The 26,990-nt window shown below is 43.2% G+C and overlaps 1 protein-coding gene across 5 annotated transcripts; it reads right to left on the bottom strand.

Annotated features, from left to right (window-relative positions):
• Positions 1 to 382: 382 nt before the first annotated feature.
• Positions 383 to 18,342, bottom strand: LOC112258433 (26S proteasome non-ATPase regulatory subunit 11). Of its 5 annotated transcripts, XM_024432797.2 has the most exons (13): positions 18,195 to 18,339; positions 17,389 to 17,498; positions 9,371 to 9,472; positions 6,719 to 6,915; positions 6,329 to 6,386; positions 5,894 to 6,088; positions 5,323 to 5,467; positions 4,994 to 5,117; positions 4,641 to 4,766; positions 3,878 to 3,913; positions 3,636 to 3,687; positions 3,213 to 3,355; positions 383 to 2,122 (listed from the first exon to the last, which is right to left on the bottom strand). In XM_024432797.2, exons 2-12 carry the CDS (start codon positions 17,432 to 17,434, stop codon positions 3,213 to 3,215), a joined length of 1,224 nt encoding a protein of 407 aa, XP_024288565.1. In that variant the 5' UTR covers positions 17,435 to 17,498; positions 18,195 to 18,339; the 3' UTR covers positions 383 to 2,122. The 5 variants fall into 5 exon arrangements, 4 of the variants coding, with proteins under 4 accessions (XP_024288565.1, XP_024288564.1, XP_024288563.1 ...); XR_002954752.2 differs by lacking the exons at positions 17,389 to 17,498; positions 18,195 to 18,339 and adding an exon at positions 15,515 to 15,656 and having other exon boundaries at positions 3,161 to 3,355; XM_024432796.2 differs by lacking the exon at positions 17,389 to 17,498 and having other exon boundaries at positions 18,195 to 18,342.
• Between the last annotated feature and the right edge of the window lie 8,648 nt (positions 18,343 to 26,990).

Below are 26,990 nucleotides of genomic sequence, written 5' to 3'. Positions count from 1 at the left end.
CTTCATAACATTCTGGAGTATATGCAAATTGCCATCATACAAACTGAGGCAGCAGACTTTGTGAAAATTAATATTTGTGTCATTCTCAAAACTTTTGGCCACGAATGTAGCTAAAGATTTCCTCCAAAGTACAGATCTATAACATTTAAGGTCATGAAGCAGAGCCAGACGGAATTCCTGCCTAGGGATGAAAGTGTGTAATTTTACCCTATTTGCACCTTTAATGATTTTGCATGCCCGTTACTATCATTTGCCCTTATTCAGAGGCATATGAAAACACTATGGAGGGAGGGAACTAATAAAACATATGGATTAACCTGGCGGTTCATTTTTCTCCACCATGACCCCTAAGTGGCTCCATAAATGTTAATTAGGTGAGATATGAAATGCAGTCTTATTTATTAGGTTAAACCACTTTTGAAGTCTGAAAACATGACAAACTTTGATTTGAGGGAAATGTTCCTTGAATATTAGCATGTAGCCTATTATTCCATAGTACTTTTGTCAGACAGTAGGTGCATCAATTAAAATACAAACATGGCTCAACCAAAGCGTGAAGGATTTATAAACAGACATATTTGAACAAATTAGTCAACCTAAAGAGATTATTTCCCCCCCCCTCCCCATGTGACCAACCAAAATAATTTCACTTGTGAAAAATCACAATCCAATAGCGCTCCCTGGTGTCTGATATGTGTAGGTACATTATGACATTCATTAGAAATGTGCCATGTGAGACCCCATTGGGCTATGTCAAGATGCCCTAGCTGGATAAAAATGGTTTGGTGAACAGACACCAGACTCGATGTAGCGCAGACTGTCCAAACACCTTTTGCTTATGTTAGAGTTGTCTGAAATGGAACAATTCATTTATCCTGATAAATGCAGCAAATATGTTGAATCTGATGACATATGCAAGATAAAAATCTATATACAGAGACCTGATAGATTTGAAGAAAAATCCAGGTATTTCTTGATTATTGTAATAGGCAATGAGCAAAAACAGAGGGTCAAGATAATAATAGTTAAGTTCCTCCAAACAGAAAATTAAGCTGTGACATTCAACATTTATTAGCACTTGTCTTTTATCTATATCATATGGGAAATGGTAGACTAGTAGTCCTTGCAAAAAGTAGTCCCCAAACCTTACAGCTTTTATATTTTTCAGCAAATGATCCACAGTTGTTTGAATACATGAGGAATAAACAACCAACTCACTTTCCCTGCCAGTCACAATCCATACAACCAGGTCAATCATTTCCACCACCTCTCACAAAAGCACACTGGGGGCTTAATTTATTCTCATTTAGTGTTATCTATATATATATATATATTTTTTTTTTTAAATGGGGGTGGGTTGGGCGAAGTGTTAGCATGACAGGTATGACAGAGACACCTGGCAACATTATGTACAAACTGGAATTAGAGGCAGGGAGGGAAACAATTAGACCTGGATTCAAATAGTATAAGAGATCATATCAGGTACTTAATCTGTTCTCGATTGAGCTGGAACCAATAGAAAAGTCCCAAAAGGGAAAACCACACCCTCATGGTACCCCAGGCAGGATAAAAACAAACAATATATTGACCTAGCTCTGGGAACTATGAAACGGTGTGGCGATGACGGTGTCCTTTTCCTGTGGCGTGTTCGCAGGGACAGTAGTCCGTTCTCTGTCCACTCTGGCCCAAAGCCAGCAGACTCAGACTGCTGTCTGTGTGTGTTGGGGGGGATGAAGGCAAGAACACAGAGGTTGTTTGGCAATAGAACTGAACCTTTAGGTAGTGTGAGCCCACCAATTACACTCTTTCAGAGACCTATATGTATCATACATGTTATGTAGATGTTTCTTTACAAGATTCCCTGATGGTCAGCAAGGAGGGGGATGCCGAGGAACATAGAAACCTGTGATGGAGATGCCAGTAGTTGAAATGTTCGTTTTTTGGGGGGGGGGACAGTTTTTAAAAAATGTACCCAGTCTGAATTGAAGAGGGGTGGGAGACAGCCTAGCCATGTCAGTTTGTGGGTTGGTCAGTTGGTTTATTTGAGTCCGAACCCCCCCCATCCCGGAGTGCTTCACAAACTGTCTGGACACGCTCGGTGCTGGGTTATAGGTGGTCTCCTCTGTGGAAAGAGAAAATGGAAATGTGATTAACTGGCTGGCTGGAGCGGCAGATTTAGGGACAGAGATCAAGCTAGTCATGGACTAAATAGCACTCAATATTAAAGCGGTTAATCTGTGTTCGGGAAACCGTCCCAGGGCTGTCATACATAACTAGTACACATATTCAACATAGAGCACCAGTCAAAAGTTTGGACACCTACTTATTCCTGGGTTTTTCTTTATTTTTTCCATTTCTACATTGTAGAATAATAGTGAAGACAAACTATGAACTAATACAAATGGAACCATGAAGTAACAAAAAAAAAAAGAAGTGTTAAATCAAAATATATTTTAGATTCTTCAAAGTAGCCACCATTTGTCTCGACAGGTTTGCTTTCTCGCAACCAGCTTAATGTGCAATTTCTTTCCTTCTTAATGCTTTAAAAAAAAAATATATATTTTTATTTTACCCCCCTTTCTCCCCAATTTCGTGGTATCCAATTGTTTTAGTAGCTACTATCTTGTCATCGCTACAACTCCCGTACGGGCTCGGTAGAGACGAAGGTTGAAAGTCATGCGTCCTCCGATACACAACCCAACCAAGCCGCACTGCTTCTTAACACAGCGCGCATCCAACCCGTTTTTCAACAGGACAATGACCCAACACACCTCCAGGCTGTGTAAGTGCTATTTGACCAAGGAGAGTGATGGGAGTGCTGTATCTGATGACCTGGCCTTCACAATCTCCCGACCTCAACCAATTGAGATGGTTTGGGATGAGTTGGACCGCAGAGTGAAGGAAAATCAGCCAACAAGTGCTCAGCATTTGTGGGAACTCCTTCAAGATGGATGGAAAAACATTCCTGGTGAAGCTGGTTGAGAGAATGCCAAGAGTGTCCAAAGCAGTCATCAAGGCAAAGGGTGGCTACTTGTTACTACACGAGTCCATATGTGTTATTTAACAGTTTTGATGTCTTCCCTATTATTCTACAATGTAGAAAATAGTCTAAATCAAGAAAAACCCTTGAATGAGTAGGTGTCTTGTACTGGTACTGTACATTAATTCTATATCACTCCAATTCTGCTAGCGGGCTCACGGGACGGACTGACTTATGTGAGCTTCTTGGCTTTGTTGTAGAGTGAGTCCACCACTTTGCTCATGTTCTGAATGGTCTCCAGGGCCGCCTCATACGTAGTATCTACTACTGGCTCATCGAAGATGATCAGCACACCCTCGCCTTGGTCCAAAATACCTAGAGAGAGAGGTGGAGGGATGGTTTCAAGTAGGTACATAAAAGGCAAAAAAAAAAGACCTAAAAAATGTTTTGTCTTTAACTTGAAGTTAATTATTACATTTTACCAACAACTATGGGACTAATATGACGGGAGGAGGAAATCTGGATTTAAACTCCCTCATGTATTAATTTGAAAAGTAAAGCTAAATCTTTTAGTTTGGTCGGCAAGTTAAGCTTCACTGTCCAAATAACTACATTGTAAAAAATGTGAACACATACACTTCTAGCAGACCCCTACCGTGAAATTTTGTGTCCAGAATCATCTGTGACAACTTCCTCTCAACATCTCCCTGTGTAGAAGTGAAGAAACCAAATCGACACACAGATAAACACACACACCATGAATGGAGTAAAAAGAACACCAATGCTTGATTTATATAGGTTTTCTTCTACATTACTGCTTCAGTCAACAGAGCAACATTTTAAGAAAGGAAACAGACAAGGCAACATTTCAGAAATATGTAATAAGCGATGACTTACCTTGGAGAGTTTTATGAGGGTGGAAATGTGTTCTATCTGTGGGGAGACAGAACCACACTTGTCAGTGTTCTGGAACACAAGCTCAACAATGCAAAACGAATAGACAATTATAAAAATATTACTTTTAGAAACAGAGCCATTTGAACTTCAGACTTTAAGGATTTGTAAAGAATTTTACAAGACGAAAAATCCAAGCTGAACAAAGCCAAACAAATACTAGCCTTTTACAAATAGCCTTGTTATGAATTCCCAGCCAGTGACTTATCAGCATCTCACATCCCTTTCAAGCTGCACACTCCACTCCCCAACCCTAGGAGTAGAATAAACTGGCCTGTCAAACACGTGACCTGGGTTGCTAAGGGGTACATTGTTAGGGGGCAGGACACCTGACGGCTCCTCTGGCTGTACAGGCCAGTGTCTGTTCACTCCTTTGAGTGGACTTGTGGGATGGAGTGCGGGTAGAACTGAGTTGTTGTTATTGTTGTAACGCGTGCGTGTTTACTATTTACTCTTGGTGGTAAGTTAATGATAATTGTTTGCTTATATAGCCTTGACCTATACAGTCCTTTATATTTATACAGTCCTTACCAGTGCTTTTGCTGTGCTAATGTATTGGATTCATGCTACTTTTAAAAACACAGAAATTCAGGTTTTTACAGACTTCACAAATTCTTTTGTGAAGGAATTTTACAAGAACAAAAGCCTAGACCTGGACTGAACAGCATGCCCCCACCCTCCACAAAATGCTCAGCTGTAAGCTCACCTGTACCCTGGAGAAAGGCTCGATGACACGGATGAGGTTCTGTTCAAGCAGGTTGTCATAGAGCGTGGTCAAGTGTGTGCTTATGATGGGGTCATCTCTCAACTCACCTCTGTACTCGGTCAGGGCCTGGAGAGAGGGGGAGGTAGAGGTGAGAAATGGGTCAAATAGAAGGATATAGATGGGAGGGGAGAAAGTAAAGATTTACAAAAGAGGGGGATATAAATAGAGGAAGAGTAAAACAGGTGTTGAGGAATAGGGGCTAGACAAGGCAAGGGATAAAAACAGCAAACTAAAAAATGCATCTGTTCATCGATGTTATTCCGTGCTATTCAGTTCACTCAACATGTCCTTACCTTTTCAAAATCCTCCAGCGACCGGTTCTTGCTGGCTTGTGCCACGCATTTCAGAGAGTCCGTCTGTCTCCCGGCGTGCCGCAGGGCTAGCTTTCCACTGACAAGACCTTGGACCTCCTCAGGACTACAACAAGACAACAGGTTACTCATCCAAGACATCACCTTTCCTCTAAAGCTCTTGTTATCTACACATAACCAACTCCATAACTAACTGTGGGGCTGCATATTTACTCAAATTCCAAAGTTATATATCGCGCAAGTATAATATAGTGATTACACATCGATCACGATAACACACAACATGTAGAGTTGAGCGCTCAGCTGCTTACAGGTTGAGCATGATTTTGCAGAGCAGCATGTATTTGAGAGCGGTGATCGCTCTGGGGTGGTCGATGGAGTCGTAGCCTTCGAAGGCCTCGTAGAAGTAAGAGTAGGCCGTCTTCCAGTCCTTCTCCTCTGCTGCGTGGATGATCCCTGTAGGAGGTTGAGGTTATCAACCAGGGATACTCAAACCTGGACCTCAAATCCTGTTGCAATGCTGATTGTCATTCTTGCTCTCTAATCAGGGACTGATTTAGACCCAGGGCACCAGATGAGTACAATGAGGTCAAAATGAAAATCAGATGTACAACTGGCTCAACAACAGATCAACAATACAGCATGGCCACCTCTGAGCGACCAGAAAATCCCAACCTACAACTACGTCGAATTAGGATCCAGGCCTTTATGCTTGGTGGATGTGGAAGAGCTGGCTGATGATGCCCTCCCACTGTAAAATGCTTTAAAATGACAGATAAAATGTTCAAAAACTGAAAAACGGCAGAGGTCACGCCTACTCAGTGGACATAAGACTGAACTAGTGGTGGGTGTTGTAGGGGAAGAGGATGGAGGGTAGCAGACCTGACTGCATGTCCAGGGCGGCCTGTAGCTTGGGCGGGCAGTAGATGCCGTTGGCGGTGGTGCGTGCAGAGGTGAGGGCGGCACGGGCCTTGGGCAGGTTGCTGAGGCCGTGGTACGTCTTACTCTCCAGCAGCTGCACCTCCACCAGCAGGGCCTTGTCATCCATCTTCTTCAGCTCCTGGAGTAGCTGGGTGCCTGTGGGAGAGAGGGATGGATGGAGGGAGGGAGACATGAATGAGTACACCAAGCCAAAGTTGGCAGATATGCAGGGAATGTTTTAAGTACTTTAATTGGGAGTAGTCAACTGAAGTGTATAAAACGGAGTTAACATGTATCTGATGTGCACTTATTAGGAATGCCAACTGTAATCATATTCAGCTCTTTCTGTTGTGATTAATATTTCCAGTTTATTTTCAAACAAGAAACTCAACGCACCTAGATGAAGCGCCTCCTGATACCGCTTTGTGTCAAAATACAGAGAGATGAGACGAGCCTGGAGAGAGAGAGAAGACAAAGTCAAGGATACCACCACCTCTGGAACCATCTTTAACATACAATGAGCCTCTAGTGGTGATGACTAAGAAAAATATCAAAATTGTTCAATTGGAATTTCAACTTAATTCCCGAATTGAAATGCATCATCAAGATCCACCAATGGCCCTTGCAGCAAAGGCTGCAGCGCTACATACAGCGAAATAGACTCAAGAACCCTAAGACGTGCTTGATCTCCATCCACTGTAAACCATCTAGTGAGGCAAACCAAACCCTGTGTCAGTGCTCCCGCTCAGCTCCCTTCCAGTAGGGTTCCCCTCTCCCACTCCTCACCTCCAGGGCCTGTCTGAGGAATGTTCTCTTCTCAGCCTTGGCCCACTCGATGCACTCCAGACACAGCTCCACCTCCTGGCCTGTAGCTGCCTCCATGTCCAGAAACAGGTCCAGCAGCGAGCGCACCAGCCGCGCCGCCTTGGCCTTGCTGATGGAATTGAGGAACGGCCGTACATACTTCAGGAGACCGCCCAGCTCTGAGGGACACAGACAGCAGGTTGGAGGGGGATCAGTTTAAGCAGGCCAAGGTGAGGAGCAGAAAACCTAATGTTGATCACAACGACTAGGTATTTGGGACGCAAGGCGATTTGTAGATCAGGAATTCTGGGCAGTCCGCATGCAATGCAATCAATCAATCGCAAACTTGCGCACAGTCAAGGAGAGACTTGTCACTCTCACCAACATTATAGAATAAGTTAATTGCCACAGCATTTGTCAGCAATTTAGTCCGATTCGTGTTTTGTTTCCTAGCCATACTGAAGATCATGACAACACTAGTCAGTATTAGTGTTGCACAGTATACCGGTACCATGGTAGTATCATGGTACCAAAACGTCATGATACCAACCTTTTAGAATACCGTAGTACAGTTTCATATGATACTATTCACCTGCTTCTCTCCGCCCGCTTTTCACTCACATCTATTCCTCCAGTTTTTTTGTTTGTTATAAAATTATGTCGTAGAATTTTGTCATGATAGAGACAAACCCAGACGAGTCTTCTGTTAGATCTGTACATTTATTACATTGGAGCAGCGCGCAAAGCGAGCAATGTTGATATAATTTCATCGCCTGTTGTAAACCAAGAGCACAGACCAGTCGGAGTAGACTTTGCAAGTTCACTGTCATGCAGCCTCAGTGTCAGAGGGAAATGGAGCACCGCTTCGCAACAGGCATGCTTGCAGCTTCACAGCAAAGAAAAGGCTCGTCTCGAGCCTAAACAGTTCAAAAAAATACGACCCATATTACTGGAGATGCCTTTTTCTTTTCTAACGGGATTTTCAGGGATTTTATATAATTTCACAAACCATGTCACGGGCCGTTCTAATCTAATCTCAGGTCGCAAATTATTGATTTGATAAACAACGTTCAGTAATGTTACCTAGATAGCTAACAACCTGGTAACTTGACAGTAGGTTTAGGCAAATTGGATTGTCACAGGAAGAAAAAGGGTCTGCCACTCATGAAATGTGCGCCAAAAAGGTAGGACACATAGGCCTAATGTAAGCCTAAACTATATCACAAATCTATTTATTTTTGGTGCTCCTAAAAATCGGTTTGGTACCTAATGTTTTAAGTTGGGAGTAGTGTGTGTGTGCTTGTGAGTGAAGGAGACAGTGTGTGAGGAAGGGAAGGATTGTGTGTGTCAACCTCTACTCTTAACTGAAGAGTAGAGGTTTCATGCAGTTTTCTACAGGTCGACCGATTATGATTTTTCAACGCCGATACCAATTATTGGAGGACCATAAACAGCCGATACCGATTTAAATCGTCCGATTTAGATTTTAAAACATTTGTAATAATGACAATTACAACAATACTGAATGAACACTTATTTTAACTTAATATAATATTTCAATAAAATCAATTTAGCCTCAAATAAATAATGAGACATGTTCAATTTGGTTTAAATAATGCAAAAACAAAGTGTTGGAGAAGAAAGTAAAAGTGCAATATGTGCCATGTAAAAAAGCTAATGTTTAAGTAACTTGCTCAGAACATGAGAACATATGAAAGCTGGTGGTTCCTTTTAACAGGAGTCTTCAATATTCCCAGGTAAGAAGTTTTAGGTTGTAGTTATTATAGGACAAATTCTCTCTATACGATTTGTATTTCATATACCTTTGACTATTTTGACAGTATAACTTCCGTCCCTCTCCTCGCACCTACCTGGGCTTGAACCAAAAACACATCGACAACAGCCACCCTCGAAGCAGCGTTACCCATCGCTCCACAAAAGCTGCGGCCCTTGCAGAGCAAGGGGAACAACCACTCCAAGTCTCAAGAGCGAGTGACACCAAATCGGTGTCCAAAAATACCGATTTCCGATTGTTATGAAAACTTGAAAATCGGCCCTAATCAATCGGTCGACCTCTAGTGTTTTCCCCTTACTGACACGCAGATCATTATGCATGTATATCCCAGGAGGTTGGTGGCACCTTAATTGGGGAGGCTGGGCTCGTGAAAATGGCTGGAGCGGAATGGTATCAAACACATGGTTTCAGTGTGTTTGTTTGATGCCATTCCATTTGCGACTTTCCAGCCATCATTATGAGCCATCCTCCCTTCAGCAGCCTCCACTGATGTATATTCCTTCCTCCCATTCCTCCAGCCAAATCACAGGTAGGCCTTTGCAAATCAGCCATTCTATCCAGTATTATATTATACACTGAACAGTGTGAAGTTAAATTCAAATGTGTTGTACTGAGTAGAAGTGTGAATTTCAGTGACAGGTTTTTGGGGGACGGGGCGAACAGGATTTTCTTCCACCACGGTATTGCGATACTACTCGGTATCGTGATACTTGGTATTGTATTGTTTGCAAAATGTTGGTATCGTGACAAGCCTAGTAAGCATCATTTTCTAGTAGAGGTGATGTGTCTACTCTGAAATGTGCACTTATCCAGCTGAAATCGGAGGAAGGATGTGTCACCTGCAGCCTGGCCCGTCTTAGCCAGCAGACCACCCAGCTCCAGGATGCTCTGCTCTTTGACACGCACTGCCTCCTCATCGCTCTCCTGGATGTCCCGCTTTACTGAAACAAAAAAAAAAATGGAAGAAAACTTGTTGACATTGTCAACACAACCTTTTACACGTATACCTAGCTTCATAGATGGCAACATCTAGGCTATATGTGAGACAAAAATTCATCAGTTGTCAAATCACAGTGGGGATGCTAATCTATAAGGTCACTGCTTTCAGTTGACAGCTAGCTGGGGAAATCATCCCTGGGTCCAACATTGGACCTAGTTCGCTAGCAGTCAATGTAACAAAAGGCTCAGCCACTATCTGTTGAGCTTCTGCTGTCAATCTGATTTAGCTGGCTCTATTTACCAACAAAAATGTGTAGTTAGCTAGCGAACATTACTGAAATTACTAACCATCTGGCTAACTTCAGCTAGCTATAATAAGGTTAGAAAAAGGCATTTGTCAGATAGCCATCACATTCGCTAACATTTAGCTAGATGTTTTTATTTTACCATTATTTATACAGGTTTTTCCTCATTGAGATAATATCTCTTTTCCAAGAGAGACCTGGTCCAATAGCAGCAGGGGGAACAACGTTTCAGACAAAACAACTTACATACATTAAACAAAACCATAAACACACACAGTACAACAAAAACATTTCACATTAAAAACACAAAAGTCTTGACTAAAAACAGCTGTCCTAAAGACAATTATACTCTATGATATATACATCGATCAAGTGTTTAAACTCCAACAAAACTAGATTACATTTAAAAAATGTGTAAATCAAAAGAAACTTAAGAAAAACAAACATTTAGCTAGCTAGATGATTCAAATTTTATACATTCCGCTAGAGTAAAAGGTTGGAAATGCCTTTTACTTAGATTAACACAGCTGAGCCGGCGTGAGATATGGCTTGGAAAACGTACCTCAATCTAGGGATATAAATGGCATGGTACTCAGAATTGTCCCAACTACTAGATAAGACTTAACGACTGCTAATTTGAAGTCAACTGACGTATTTGTCCTCATGCTAATTAACAGGAGCCACAAAATAATGCATTTTAGCCTATTCTTTAATTTAAATACCAGTCAATGTAGTGCGAGAGCTTCTGATACCGCTCAATCAGCTTTAATAAGCCCAATCAATTTGCAACAATTCTAAAGACAATTTGCGTCAACTAAATATATATAATTTAAAGAACGTTTAAAAAAATCTGGCCACGATTAAACGTTTTTTTTTTCTTACATTTTTTTTTCTCTCAACTGGTAATTGAAGTAATTGAAAATCCAACCAAATGTGCAGGCAATCATTTTATAAAAAGACTTCCATATGCCATTGAAACCAATAGCCTTTATCTTTTATGTTCTATTAGTTTTCAAATCAAATCCTTGTCCAGTAGCCAAAGGCCAGTGGTATAAAGTACTTGTGTAAAAATACTTTAAAGTACTACTTAAGTAGTTTTGTGGGGCATTTAACTTTCAATAAACTTCATTCCTAAAGAAAAAGGTATCTATACAAAAGTACAACTGCGTATTTTTTTCACCACTGCCAAAGACACCCTCCTAGTCATGAACTCAGCAAAAAAAGAAACGTATTCTCACTGTCGACTGGTTTATTTTCAGCAAACTTAACATGTGAAAATATCTGTATGAACATAACAAGATTCAACAGGCATAAACTGAACAAGTTCCACAGACATGTGACTAACAGAAATGTAATAATGTGTCCCTGAACAAAGGGGGGGGGGGACAAAAATCAAAAGTAACAGTCAATGCAGCTGGTGGCCACATCAGATACTAAGTACTGCAGTGCATCTCCTGCTCATGGACTGCACCAGATTTGCCAGGTCTTGCTGTGAGATGTTACCCCACTCTTCCACCAAGGCAGCTGCAAGTTCCCAGACATTTCTGGCCCTAGCCCTCACCCTGTGATCCAACAGGTCCCAGACGTGCTCAATACAATTGAGAGCCGAGCTCTTCACTGGCCATAGCAGAACACTGACATTCCTGTCTTGCAGGAAATCACACACAGAACAAGCAGTATGTCTGGTGGCATTGTCATGCTGGAGGGTCATGTCAGGATGAGCCTGCAGGAAGGGTACCACATGAGGGAGGAGGATGTCTTCCTTGTAAACGCATAGCATTGATAAAAAGCTAAGTCCGATGATGCTGTGACACACCGCCCCAGACCATGACGGACCCTCCACCTCCAAATTGATCCTGCTCCAGAGTACAGGCCTCGGTGTACCGCTCATTCCTTTGACAATAAATGTTAATCCGACCATCACCCCTGGTGAAACAAAACCGCGACTCATCAGTGAAGAGCACTTTTTGCGAGTCCTGTCTGGTCCAGCAACGGTGGGTTTGTGCCCATAGGCAACGTTGTTGCCGGTGATGTCTGGTGAGTACCTGCCTTACAACAGGCCTACAAGCCCTCAGTCCAGCCTCTTTCAGCCTATTGGGGACAGTCTAAGCACTGAAGGGATTGTGCGTTCCTGGTGTAACTCGGGCAGTTGTTGTTGCCGCCATCCTGTACCTGTCCTGCAGGTGTTGTGTTCGGATGTACCGATCCTGTGCAGGTGTTGTTAGACGTGGTATGCCACTGCGAGGACAATCAGTTGTCCGTCCTGTCTCCCTGTAGCGCTGTCTTAGGCGTCTCACAGTATGGACAATGCAATTTATTGCCCTGGCCACATCTGCTGTCCTCATGCCTCCTTGCAGCATGGCCTAAGGCACATTGACGCAGATGAGCAAGGACCCTGGGTATCTTTCTTTTGGTGTTTTTCAGAGTCAGTAGAAAGGCCTCTTTAGCACCCTAAGTTTTCATAACAGCGACCTTAAATTGCCTACCGTCTGTAAGCTGTTAGGGTCTTAACGATCGTTCCACAGGTGCATGCTCATTAATTGTTTATGGTTCATTGACCAAGCATGGGAAACAGTGTTTAAACCCTTTACAATGATGATCTGTGAAGTTATTTGGATTTTTACGAATAATCTTTGAAAGACAGCAAAAAAAGAACCAACCCTGAGTTTATTAGCCACCAATGCTAGTTGTTGCATAGGCCTATTTAGAGGATATCTACAAATCTGTCAAATGAAACCACACACAATGCTATTTTCCCGCTAATTGCATTATGGAACATACTGTTCAATGCAGTGTCTTAGAGAAGGCCTAGACTATAGGATATATCAGAGCCTACATTTCTTCACAAAGGAAAAAGTAGGCCCTTTATAAACATTTCATGCAATTCTACTACCCTTTTTAATGGGAAAAATTTGCAATATGACGTCCACCCAACTTGGAGAAAATTACTGTCCGAAAACAAACAAATGGCACTGACTCAATAATAAAGAATATGGCTTATGTTCTCCGCTGGTGCATTTACATAAGTTTAGAATTTTAGTAACTAAGACTGATTGGAGACCTTGACTTTCCACATTTTGCTACATTACAGCCTTATTCTAAAATTGATTAAATTATTTCCCCCCCCCTCAGTCTACACACAATACCCCATAATGACAAAGCAAAAATAGGTTTTTAGAAATGTCTGAAAAAACAAAAATGAAATATCACATTTACATAAGTATTCAGACCCTTTACTCAGTAAAGAAGCATCTTTGGCAGCGATTAGAGCCTCATGTATGACACTACAAGCTTGGCACAACTGTATTTGGGGAGTTTCTCCCATGGTCTCCCGAGTGGTGCTGAGGTCTAAGGCAATAAATGTCAGTGCTAGAGGTGTCACTACAGACCCTGGTTCAATTCCAGGCTGTATCACAACCGGCAGTGATTGGGAGTCCCATAGGGCGGCACACAATTGGCCCAGCGTCGTCCGGGTTAGGGTTTGGCCAGGGAAAGCAGTTTTTGTAAATAATAATTTGTTCTTAACTGATTTGCCTAGTTAAATAAAGGTTAAAAAAAAAAAAAGAAGTTGGATGGGGCGCATCACTGCACAGCCATTTCCAGGTCTCTCCAGAGATGTTCGATCGGGATCAAGTCCGGGCTCTGTGGTCCCTCTGGAAGCTTCTCCCATCTCCACAGAAGAACTATGGAGCTCTGTCATTGTATTCTTGGTCACTTCCCTGACCAAGGCCCTTCTCCCCCGATTGCTCAGTTTGGCCGGGTGGCCAGCTCTAGGAAGTCTGTCGTTCCAAACTTATTCCATTTAAGAATGACGGAGGCCACTATGTTCTTGGGGACATCCAATGCTGCAGACATTTTTTGGTACCCTTCCCCATATTGTGCCTCGACACAATCCTGTCTTGGAGCTCTGCGGACAATTCCTTCGACCTCAAGGCTTGGTTTTTGCTGACATGCACTGTCAACTGTGGTTGAATTTACCACAGGTGGACTCCAATCAAGTTGTAGAAACATCATGGATGATCAATGGAAACAGGATGCACCTAAGCTCAATTTCGAGTCTCAATTGCAATGGGTCTGAATACTTATGTAAATAAGTTTTTATTTTTTAATTTGCTATAAATTTGCAAAAATGTATAAAAACCTGTTTTCTTTTTGTGATTATGGGGTATTGTGTATAGTCATTTAATGTATTGTGTGTACATTGATTTAATCCATTTTATAATATGGCTTTAACGTAACAAAATGTGGAAAAAGGGGTCTGAATACACTGTGCATGGCTGTCTCTGGGAATATTGGCCTCATTGACCCTAAAAACTCTGTATATCGGTCATTCTCCAGTCCATAGGTACAAACTGCCTTCTTGGCAGGTCGGGTGGGAGCAAATCAAGTGCCCTATAGGCCTACCACTGGCCAATCGGATGGCTCAGATTACCGTGTTTGCAGTAACTTAGCAGGCGTAAAATAAAGCTACAACAAAGTTGATACTGTGAGATTTCAAAACCATGACTAGAGAGACTCAACAAATACAACAAAGATTGAGTTCATGTTTAAAAGTTGACTGACACTTTCTATTCAACACTTTTATAAGCAATAAAATGTGCATTCTCCCTACTTCCATTCACACTACAACCAGCACTGCAGTTGCAATGAATGAGTAGGAAACTGTATCGATAGGCTTGCATTATTATTAGGGGCGTAAGTATTTTTTTAATATCAAGGAACATTTCACTTTCTCTGGTCATAGGAGTAACAGCATGAATGTGTGCGGTGCAACTCAAGTTTAGCCATCAGCAGGAAGACAGTGACCCTTTTTGGTCAGTGACAGTGGAGAGTGGAGGGATGTTGAGGCAGACCCTCACTCTGTTGCCTTCTCACTCCTGAGACTGACCACCAGAAACAGGCACCATCAGCCCAGTAAAATAGAAAAGGTAATTCTTTAAATGTATGCTCACTCAGCTGTGCTTCAGGAGTAATACAACTGATATATTACCAGTGTGAACATATAGCCTCTCGATTTTTAAAATATATTTTTAAATAACTGGTCTGAGAAGAACAGTGTATTGGCAGGGCAATTCAAGTAAAGCCAAATGCCGTGATAATGTTTGTCCTATAGCCTACTGCAAATAGTTAAAAACAAAAAACATTGGGAAGATGTGTATATTTATAAAAAAATATATTTAATAGGTTAACATTCATAGGTAAATTTAGCATAGGCTACCTTTTTTTAAAGTCATGTAACAAAAGAACCTAAGCGGTAGATCTCGGCTTGAATTTTGACTCAAAAAAGGTTGTTGACCACTACTATAGTCCACACGGGACAGTGTAGCAGTCCCTATTCTCACACCCAAAATCCCGGTCTGGTCTGTCGAGTCTGCTTCGGAAGCGTTCCCGAAAGTCCCGCGATGTTGTGTCGATGGGTATAAGGTTGGAATAACTTCTGCCTGTGTCCGAATATTCTACCATTTAGCTAGCTAGCTAGTTATTAGTGCAATGCGCAAGCAAAGGGGTAGCTAACTAACGTTACCTAGCTAATTGCACATAGCATACTGGCTACCGGTCTCCCTGCTGCTGACTCACTGTGACCAATGGGGATAGGCCGATAGCCCGGTACGGTCATTGAGCTAGAGTACGGTAGCTAGCAAGCTACTACTAGCTAAATTAGACAGGAACTGTTTTAGCGATAATCTACACGTCCGAGACACTTGGATACTACAAGTTAAGTTGCAGCTATATACTTACCTATTGAATGTAAAATATCGATAGATGCATTCCGGTCTGAACTGAGAAGAGACTGGGCTCTTTGAAACTCAGCCACTGCCGCGGCTGCCATCTTGCCTCCTCTCAATGACAGCTTGTTTCCGGTCTGTCAATCAACGTGTCTCTTCTTTTCCTTTGAAGTTAAATGGCGGTTGCCGCCACCTACTGGACTGGAATATGTATCCTCTGTTTCACAGAAAAGTGAAGGACCCTTGCCTAGTACCCACTGATGTTGTCTCCTAGGCTAGCAGACTGGTTTCACGAGGCTAGTTATCGCCCTAAAATAAAAATAAAACAAAATGTAAACCTCCTAACACAGGTTCTCATTGGTCTGGGCTATGGACATCTCCCTGTATGTGTAAAGGATAGGAATCGCCCGTTTCCCAGTGGACCCTTAGTGAGATTTCTTTTATTGAGAATTTTGGTTGAGAGGTTTACATCTTTATTTTTTTTACTCTCACAAGTAATTGGTGAGAGAGTGGTCTCAAATATTACATGTATTTGTATCCATTGCATGAATCATGGCCAAGTTCATGTTTCTTCTTCTTCTTTGGTATTATAGCAATCTGTAAACAAAATGTTATAGATGCATGCTGCCACCTACTATTTTGGCTGGGTATCAGCCTGCTATTCTGTAGTATGAATTCATTACAAAAATTGCCCTACCAACTAACCCTGCACCCATTAAAACCTCACCATTATTCCACTACTTTGTCCCCATTTGATCCTACTCCAGGCCAGCAGCCTGGGAGGACGGGACACCATCGTTCAAAACATCTTGTAACTCTTCTGCTGTAAAATCTTGTACACCCAAGTACTTCTCTGCTGCTGCCACCACAACATCTATCCTCTGTGATTTACATTCCATTCCTACGGTACAATTCACAACCATGGCCATAAATGCCAAAAAAAACAACCTTACTGAAGCAAGTTATCACTCTATTGGTCTCAGCCCATTCACAGGGATCCTCTTAGGATACCTCAACCTGGACCCATCTTCCTCTACTACTCTCTAAACTGCCTCAGCATACGACACCTTCTGCACTACTCTGATCCTGGCAACCTCAACCTGCCTTTCCCTCACCGGACACTTCTGATCTCCAGCCCCATGGGTACCCTACATTTTACACACAACAACTTTCTACCAATACTACACATTCCTTTGTCTCATGTCCTCCTGCACACTTCTCACGTTTAGGTATATCCCTACTACATACTGCTGCCACATGACCATAAGCATGACACATAACACGCTAATGGATTCGGGATAAAAGCTCTCACGGGATAACTGACACATCCTAACTTGACCTTATCTGGTAAAGACTCTTCATCAAACCTCAATAATACAGTGTCTTCTCTGTTTTACCACGCTCTCCACTGGGTCTGCATCTCACCAAACAGCGGGTGTCACAGACTTCAGTTGATCCTCTTCAACACTTAATGCCACTCCCGCTATCACTCCTTTCAACGGTGCCCTGCTCCGGAGAGGAAAGCAAGTCACAGTTCTTGTACCCAGTCGCGTAATGCGGCGCACATGCTCCCACTGGACGGCAGAAACTTCCACTGACCCAACATTCTCCAACCTCTTCTGACACCACATATCAGCCAGAAGGCAAGGTTTCATTCTCTCCCAAAATCTTTATCACCATCAGGACAAGGCTCAAACTCGGCAGTCTTCACCACATCTGCCACCACATTTAATTCATCCGCACTCTCATCATGTTCAATTTCCTTCTGCAGCACTCCATATTTATATGTTCCACTTTCTTCCCTTTTCCATGCCCACCTTCTTTACTGACCTCTATGGGTTCCCCTGACTCTATCTCCAAATCCGACAACCATTCGGGTGTACTCACCATGGTACCTAGAAGTTGGAGAGGCCAGGAAACTAATGGTTGCCATCTAAAATCATAGATCAGATGGGAGAACTCTAGAAGAGATGAGAGCTGGCACCTCTGTGTGGATACTGCATTGAATAAAATGTCATTGAAATTAATATTTTATTTATAATTTTTTTATTTCACCTTATTTAACTAGGCAAGTCAGTTAAGAACAAATTATTATTTACAATGATGGCCTACCAAAAGACAAAAGGCCTCCTGCAGGGATGGGGACTGGGATTAAATAATTAATGGATTCAATTAAAACGTTTATAATCATTTTAAACTTTTAAATAGTTCAAAATTGAATTGTATTGGTTTATTAAAAACAGAACTCTTAAATTAAGGCCAATTAATATAATATGAAAGTGACAAGTCAATTTCACTTCCTTTTATTTGTTTAGTAGGCCAAGAATGAGACTAAAATGTGCATCATCAGTCATGAAACTGCGGTAAGATTTAAACTTCGGTAAGGTTAAAGATGTACACATGTCTCCGGGTGAATTTACTTACCATCTGCCGATTTTCTACATATTTGATGGCCAAGAAGAAGCACGAAGCTGAAAGGCTACAACCGTTGCTTTCTAACTACACACATTCACTATAACTCCCACAAGCTGTAGCCTACAATGTCTCTCTTTCGACAGCATACTGGATGAATTTGTTTTATTTTTTGCATTTAAAAAAAAGTATTCTACTGGTTGGCAACGTTCAGTAAAAAAACAACAACACGCGTAATCTAATATAAAACACAGAAAACGGCCTGTATAGTGGGTTCTTACCATCCTGTATCCCCAACCACTGGCTCTGGGCCCCTCTCTCCCCAGATTGCATATGAACACGTAATAAATCATGTCAAAAAGGTTTAGAATTAGAAGAAACTGCGGTGCGCCACTGTCCTCTGCTCGAGCAGGCACTCTCCAGTAATTCTAACAAAAACTGTGGGGGTTGTAGTTCAAATTAGACTTTTCTAACTTTCGGTGGTGTCTTCTTGAGTGTCAACTATTTTGATTAAAGACATCGGGTATGAGTAAATGAATTCACAAATACGAATATAATTGATATATGTCTTAAATTAGCGCTTTTTCAAGAATTTGATTATATAATCTTGAAGCCCATTCAAGAGATTATGGGACATGATACGGAAGTAAAGCGGACGGGGCGGTTACTTTCACGGGGTATTCATTTCACCCCTTTTTATGAAGTTAATGCACTACAAATAGATGTGACACTATTTCATCAAATCAATTGGCCTTTTATCGTTTTATTGAGGGTATTCAGTGTTGCCAGATCCAGTTTAAATTTCTAACCCAATGACCCCTGAAAACCCGCCCACAAGGCCTGAAACCTAGACAAAACATTTTTTTATTGGCAGCAAGAGAGGAGTTGCCAGATTTATCCATGAAACCCCTTTTCCATGAAACCCTTTTTCCATAATGTTATCGAGCGAATTAAGAAGGAATATCTAGTCATTTTAAATGAAGAAAGCTAAGAAGCAAAATTCAGTTTTCCATCAAAATAATAATTCTTGGAAGTTATTGCAAGAGACAAGGTCATTTGCCCTTATTAAACTCTCCAGATAATTTTCCATCACTGGATGTCGATTTAACTTGTTCTGACTGCAATGATTGAACAATAAGACCCTAGGAGGTGTGGTATTTGGCCAACATACCACAGCTATGGGCTGTTCTTTTGGACATAATCTGGTTAACAATGTGATTAGAATAGTAAAAAGTGAGAAAAAAATGGTAATTCCCATGGTACACAGTCTGGTATAAAATGGCTTTCAACCAATCAGGCTCACACCACCCAGGTTACACTACCGTTCAAAAGTTTGGGGTCACTTGTTTTTGAAAGAAAAGCACATTTTGCGTCTATTAAAATAACACCAAATTGATCAGAAATACAGTGTAGACATTGTTAGTCTCAATGTCAACAGTGAAGAGGCGACTCCGGGATGCTGGCCTTCTAGGCAGTGTTACATAGAAAAAGCCATATCTCAGACTGGCCAATAAAAAGAAAATATAAAGATGGGCAAAAGAACACAGACACTGGACAGAGGAACTCTGCCTTGAAGGCCAGAATCCCAGAGTCGCCCCTTCACTGTTGACGGTGAGACTGGTGTTTTGCGGGTACTATTTAATGTTTAGCACTTGTGAGGCGTCTGTTTCTCAAACTAGACACTAATGTACTTGTCCTCTTGCTCATTTGTGCACCGGAACCTCCCACTCTTTCTATTCTGGTTAGAGCCTGTTTGTGCTGTCCTGTGAAGCGTGTAGTACACAGCGTTGTACGAGATCTTCAGTTTCTTGGCAATTTCTCGCATGGAATAGCATTAATTTCTCAGAACAAGAATAGACTGATGAGTTTCAGAAAAAGTTATTTGTTTCTGGCCATTTTGAGCCTGTAATCAAACCCACAAATGCTGATGCTCCAGATACTCAACTGGTCTTAAAGAAGGCCAGTTTTATTACTTCTTTAATCAGCACAACAGTTTTCAGCTGTGCTAACATCATTGCAAAAAAGGTTTTTTAATGATCAATTAGCCTTTTAAAATTATAAACTTGGATTAGCTAACACAACATGCCATTGGAACACAGGAGTGATGGTTTCTGATAATGGGCCTCTGTGCGCCTATGTAGATATTCCATAAAAATAAAAAAAATCTGCTGTTTCCAGCTACAGTAGTAATTTACAACATTAGCAATGTCTACACTGTATTTCTGATCAATTTGATGTTATTTTAATGGACAAAAAATGTGGATTGGGAACCATATTAGGTAGCCTGTTTTGTATTGTGGGGTGTGGGTGATAATTCCTGTTTCCTGTGTTTGTGTTCACGTTACGGGACTGTTTCGTCTTCGTTCATTTTGTCGGTTTATTGTTTTTGTTCGTTGTTAAAGTATTCTATTGAAATGGATAATCATCACACTGCATTTAGGTCCTCCTCTCTTTCGCCCGACGAAGAACGTTACAGAATCACCCACCACCAAAGGACCAAGCAGCTTGGTAACGGGCAGCAGCAGCGGCGGCAGCGATACTTGGAGAACTGGACTTGGGAGGAGATTTTGGACGGCAAGGGACCATGGGCACAGGCTGGAGAATATCGCCGCCCCAAGGCTGAGCTGGAGGCAGCGAAAGCGGAGAGGCGGCGGTATGAGGAGGCAGCACGGCAGCGCGGCTGGAAGCCCGAGAGGCAGCCCCAAAAAATTATTGGGAGGGGGCACACGGGCAGTGTGGCGAAGGCAGGTAGGAGACCGGCACCAACTTCCCGTTCTTACCAGAGAGAGAGAGGGACCGGGCAGGCACCGTGTTATGCCGTTAGGTGCATGTGCATAGCCCGGTGCGGCACATTGCAGCGCCTCGTATCGGCTGGGCTAGAGTGGGCATCGAGCCAGGTGCCATGAAGCCGGCTCAGCTCATCTGGTCTCCAGTGCGTCTCCTCGGGCTGGTGTACATGGCACCAGCCTTACGCATGGTGTCACCGTTTCGCCAGCACAGCCCAGTGCGGGCTATTCCACCTCACCGCACTGGTCTGGCTACGGGGAGCATTCAACCAGGTAAGGTTGGGCAGGCTCGGTGCTCGAGACCTCCTGTGCGCTTTCACGGTCCGGTCTATCCGGTGCCACCTCCACGTACCAGCCCTCCGATGGCAGCCCCCCGCACCAGACTGTCTCTCCGTCTACTCCCTACAGGTGCTCCCGTCTGTCCAGTGCTGTCAGAGCCTTCCTCCTCTCCAGCGCTGCCAGAGCCTCCCGTCTGTCCTGAGCTGGCAGAGCCTCCCGTCTGTCCTGAGCTGCCAGAGCCGCCAGTCTGTCCTGGGCTGCCAGAGCCGCCAGTCTGTCCTGAGCTGCCAGAGCCGCCAGTCTGTCCTGAGCTGCCAGAGCCGCCAGTCTGTCCTGAGCCGTCAGTCAGCCGGGAGCTGCCAGAGCCGTCAGTCAGCCGGGAGCTGCCAGAGCCGTCAGTCAGCCGGGAGCTGCCAGAGCCGTCAGTCAGCCGGGAGCTGCCAGAGCCGTCAGTCAGCCGGGAGCTGCCAGAGCCGTCCGTCATGTCGGCGCTGCCAGAATCGCCCTTTCAGTCCGGAGCTGCCCTTCGGTCCGGAGCTGCCCCTCGGTCCTGAGCTGCCCCTCGGTCCTGAGCTGCCCCTCGGTCCTGAGCTGCCCCTCGGTCCTGAGCTGCCCCTTGGTCCGGAGCTGCCCCTTGGTCCGGAGCTGCCCCTCAGTCCAGGCGTCCCTCAGTCCAGACATTAAATGTGGAGAATGATACATTTATGGTTGAGCACAAATCAAGTCTAAGTGTAAAATTTGAAGACGTAATAGAGACATATTTTAAGAATGAGGAACATACACAGCTCCCGGAGAACTGGCAGAGCAACACTGACATAACAGTCCAAAACCTGAAGGAGGAACTTATTGATGATACACAGAAGCAATGTGAGGAATTGCTAAACATTATACAACAGGTGGGTCTAATCCTAAATGCTGATTGGTTAAAAACGCATTCCAGCCGGTGTCTATTCCACAAGTTACCACAGGCTAAATCTATGACATTAAAATGCCTATTTACTCTGTTCCATCTGACTGCGCAATCCACTGTCTCATCAGCCCAGCCAAGCAATTGATCAACTTGATCTCCACTATAAAAAGCATCTAGACATTATCTCACATTTCTTTTAAACAAACATTTTGTTAACAGCAGAGATTTGAATAAACCTTGCTGTCTGTCTGAAACATTTGTTTTAATATTTAAATTCAACATCAAATCCATTTTTATTTGTCACATGCGCTGAATACAGCAGTTGTAGAGCTTACAGTGAAATGCTTACTTACTAGCCCTTAACCAACAATGCAGTTTTAAGAAAAATACCTCAAAAATCAAAGTAACAAATAATTAAAGAGCAGCAGTAAAATAACAATAGCGTAGGTAGAGTTATTAAAGTGACTGTGCATAGATATTAACAGAGAGTAGCAGCAGCGTAAAAGGGGGGCATTGCAAATAGTCTGGGTAGCCAGTTGATTAGATGTTCAGGAGTCTTATGGCTTGGGGGTAGAAGCTGTTTCAAAGCCTCTTGGACCTAAACTTGGCGCTCCAGTACCGCTTGCCATGCGGTAGAAGAGTGAACAGTCTATGACTAGGGTGGCTGGAGTCTTTGACAATTTTTAGGGCCTTCCTCTGACACCTCCTGGTATAGAGGTCCTGGATGGCAGGAAGCTTGGCCCAGTGATGTACTGGGCCGTATGCACTATCCTCTGTAGTGCCTTGTGGTCAGAGGCCGAGCAGTTGCCATACCAGGCAGTGATGCAACCCGTCAGGATGCTCTCGATGGTGCAGCTGTAGAACCTTTTGAGGATCTAGGGACCCATGCCAAATCTTTTCAGTCTCCTTAGAAGAATAGGTTTTGTCGTGCTGTGTGCTTGGACCATGTTAGTTTGTTGGTGATGTGGACACCAAGGAACATGAAGCTCTAAACCTGCTCCATTACAGCCCCGTCGGTGAGCATGGGGGTGTTCTCAGTCCTCCTTTTCTTGTAGTCCACAATCATCTCTTTTGTCTTAATCACGTTGAGGGAGAGGTTGTTGTCGTGGCACAATACAACCAGGTCTCTGACCTCTTCCCTATAGTCTGCCTCGTCGTTGTCGGTGATCAGGCCTACCACTGTTGTGTCATCTGCAAACTTAATGTCACGACTTCCATCGAAGTTGTTCCCTTTCCTTGTTCGGGCGTAGTTCGGTGGTTGACGTCACCGGCTTTCTAGCCGCCACAGATCCATGTTTAATTTTTCCTTTTGTTTTGTCTGTTTACACACCTGGTTCTCATCTCATAATTATGTTCCTTATTTAACCCTCTGGTTTCCCTTTCTGTTCTGTGCGTGATTGTATTTTGTGTATTCCGGTGTGTTGTATTTTGAGTCCTGTTTTGTCCTTGTTTGGAACGGGATTTTGTTACATTTTGGATTGAGTAAATCAGTGATTGTTACTCTTATCTGTGTCCTGCGCCTGACTCCCTCGCTATCTTTTAGATAGACTCTGACAGAATCACGCACCATATACATGGAGTCAGCAGGTGCAGCCATCCCTCCGCTTCAAATGGAGGAGCGCGTTCTGCAGCACGTGCTGCAAACCATGGACCGATGGGAGAGAGGGGGTTTTCCGTGAACCCTGTGTCGTCTCCTCAGGTTCCACCACTACCTACCGTGATGTCCACCTCTCCGTCATCAGGATCCGGTGGGATTCAGCTCTCGCTCCTGAGGGCGTATGATGGGACAGCTGCCGGGTGTCAGGGGTTCCAACTCCAGCTGTAGCTTTACCTGGCATCTGTCCAGCCAGCCCCTTCGGGATGCGAGAGAGTGAGCGCCCTCATCTCCTGTCTGACCGGTAAAGCCCTGGAATGGGCCAACGCCATCTAGGCAGGGAACGTCAGACGTTGGATGATTATGAGGAGTTCGCCCGCCATTTCCAGGCGGTATTCGATCATCCCCCGGAGGGGAGAGCAGCGGGGGAACGCCTATTTCATCTACGTCAGGGGATGAGGAGCCCTCAAGATTTTGCGCTGGACTTTAGAACTCTGGCGGCCAGCGCGGGATGGAATGAGCGGGCCCTGATCGATCACTACACGTGTAGCTTATGAGAGGACGTTCGTCAGGAGCTAGCCTGCAGGGACACCACCCTTACACTGGACCAGCTGGTGGACCTATCGATCCGGTTGGATAACCTGTTGGCCTCCCGCCGACGTCCTGATCGGAGTCCGTCAGTTCCATCCCCCAGCGCTCCTGATCCAACGCCTATGGAGTTGGGAGGTGCTGCAATGAGGGGGGCCGGAGGGGGGACCATTCCCTGCACCAACTGTGGCCGCAGAGGGCACACTGCTGGTCGGTGCTGGGGGGGTTCCACAGGAGGTAGAGGTAGCAGGCGGAGTGCTGGTGGGTCATCCCAGGTGAGTAGGCACACCACTCACCCAGAGCTCCCTGTTGCACACATGTGGCCCACGTTAGCCAAGGACGTGAGGGTTAATGTGTCCTCCTGTTCGGTGTGCGCACAGTGCAAGGCACCTAGACACCTGTCCAGAGGGAAATTACAACCCCTTCCGGTTCCACACTGACCGTGGTCACACCTCTCGGTGGATTTCCTGACGGATCTTCCACCCTCGCGGAGTAACACCACGATCCTAGTCGTTGTGGATCGGTTTTCTAAGTCCTGCCGTCTCCTTCCTTTTCCCGGTCTCCCTATGGCTCTACAGACTGCGGAGGCCCTGTTCACCCACGTATTCTGGCACTACGGGGTGCCTGAGGATATAGTTTCTGATCGGGGTCCCCAATTCATGTCTAAAGTCTGAATGTCTGAATGTCCACAGTGCAAGGTGTTCTACATTGGACGGACAAAGAGACGCCTTCAAGACCGCTTAGTGGAACACAAGTACGCTGTACGGGTAGGCAACGAAGACTACCCCATGGCAAAGTACTACAAATCCGTACTCCATGGCAACGGTGCCTCCCTACTAGCTCTGGGTATTGATCATATTCCGGCCTCTATTAGAAAAGGGTACCTTCTTAAACAGTTAAACCAAAGGGAAAGTTTTTGGATTTACAAACTACAGGCCACTAAATACCCTGGTTTAAATGAAGATATGGATTTCTCACCCTTCCTGTAGGGTCGTGATAGGTCCATTTGCTGCCATCTAGTGGACATTTTGATCAATTGCCCTTAGACTGTTGTTGTTCATGTTTTGCTGTGTACTAGTGTACTATGGAATATATTGCTTTCTTATTCTTGACACTTCTCCCCAGTCATATTAAAGGTTAGAACTACCTTTCTAAGTGTCCTGATACTTCTAGCTTGGAGCTGTATTTTTATGATAACATAGCTACAGTATTTCACTTTTTGATGTGTATAGTATTGCTTACTAGGTGTGTCCAATCAATTTTGTAACCACTCCCTCTTCTAATTAGGGCAAAGCTGTCCACTAAGCTGGTTGTTTGGAAAAGCTGTTCAAAAGAGGACATTGTATTCTTTTTTTGTACTCCCTGACGAAGGCCATGCAGCTGAAACACGTCAGATTTGTAAAACTTTTTTTCTATTGAACATGCCATACTAATAAAGGCATTTTAATTAATTATATGAAGAGTGCCTTGGTCCTCCTTTCTTTTTGATGACCAATTTACCAAAGAGCACCTTCTGTCTATCAAAATGTACTATTGTGTACCTTAGTAGCGCTTCCCTTCCTCCTCTTTCTGCTACCAAATACTAATTGAGTGTATGTAAACTTCTGACCCACTGGGAATGTGATGAAAGAAATGCTGAAATAAATAATTCTCTTCTATTATTCTGACATTTCACATTCTTAAAATAAAATGATGATCCTAACTGACCTAAGACAGGGAATATTTTACTAGGATTAAATGTCAGGAATTGTGAAAAACGGAGTTTAAATGTATTAGCTGAGGTGTATGTAAACTTCCGACTTCAACTGTATATCTGCCTTGTTAGGGAGATTAAGTATCATACATAATGTGTTATGTAGTCAAAAAAGTGTGTTATTGCTGAAAATACTGTGTTTACGTGATGACACATCTTCACTATTTACTTTAAAGTGACAGAATAAGGGCCATAAATATTCAAGTGTACTTCATCAGAAACATTCTACTCCCATTCCAGTTTACTACATAATGATATTACATGTCCTTAGACTTGGCTAGGTGCACATCTAATGTACTTCTATGTTCATCCTTAATACTGTATGAATCTTTTTACACTATGTTTAGAATTGGGATTTTTTTTTAAAGCTTATTGTCATGTTATGACTCATATTTATTACCTCACCCACAAGCATTTGTGGGGCTGCAGAGTTTTAAACTTTGAATGTTGGAGAAGGAACGAGGACTTTTTGTCTGTTGACCTCACAACAGCAACCACCACCTCACAATTGTTTCTTCGCCACAGAGCTGTGACCTGCAATATGCAAATGTTACACATTTAGAAGAGTCATTGTCCTCTTAAATATGAACTGAAAACAAACTATCACAATCCTTTAACATTTGAAAAAAAAAACATTGTCACTTTTTGCTTGTATGTTATCTTTCCTGTCCTCTAGAGTCTCTGCCTCACCTTCTGTCTCTGGAGTAATGATCTAGTTGGTGTTGACTGAATTTCTGGCCATCATCAATATTTCCCTTCCCCATTGTCATCTTTATTTGGGCAAATTAGCTGTGGCGCATGTATATTGTCAAGGCTTAAATACTATGGACTAAAATAGCCAATAAAAATATGTGAAAAAGCTTTTGTTGTTGTCAATAGGTAGGTAAAGGCGCAGCAGGGTTAAACGGTTGCCATGTTAGCACCCACTATCTAGTTCTAGTTGCTTATTACAATATATTAAAATATGAAAACAGATAATCACGATATGAAAAATCCACCCTGCACAAAAGCACTTATTTGTAAGAAATTACTATTAATACTTTTTCATTTTTCAACAATTTTTTTTACGGGACAGTAAATGAATTACAATGTGGTCTTTGAAATAAAGGCTGTGAAAGGCAGACTGGACTCTTGAGGCAGAGAGCTGGGTGACAAATGCAAACATTA

Source organism: Oncorhynchus tshawytscha, linkage group LG09, assembly GCF_018296145.1.
Source record: "Oncorhynchus tshawytscha isolate Ot180627B linkage group LG09, Otsh_v2.0, whole genome shotgun sequence".
Taxonomy (NCBI): domain Eukaryota; kingdom Metazoa; phylum Chordata; class Actinopteri; order Salmoniformes; family Salmonidae; genus Oncorhynchus; species Oncorhynchus tshawytscha.
This window is presented reverse-complemented; position numbering and strand designations above follow the sequence as displayed.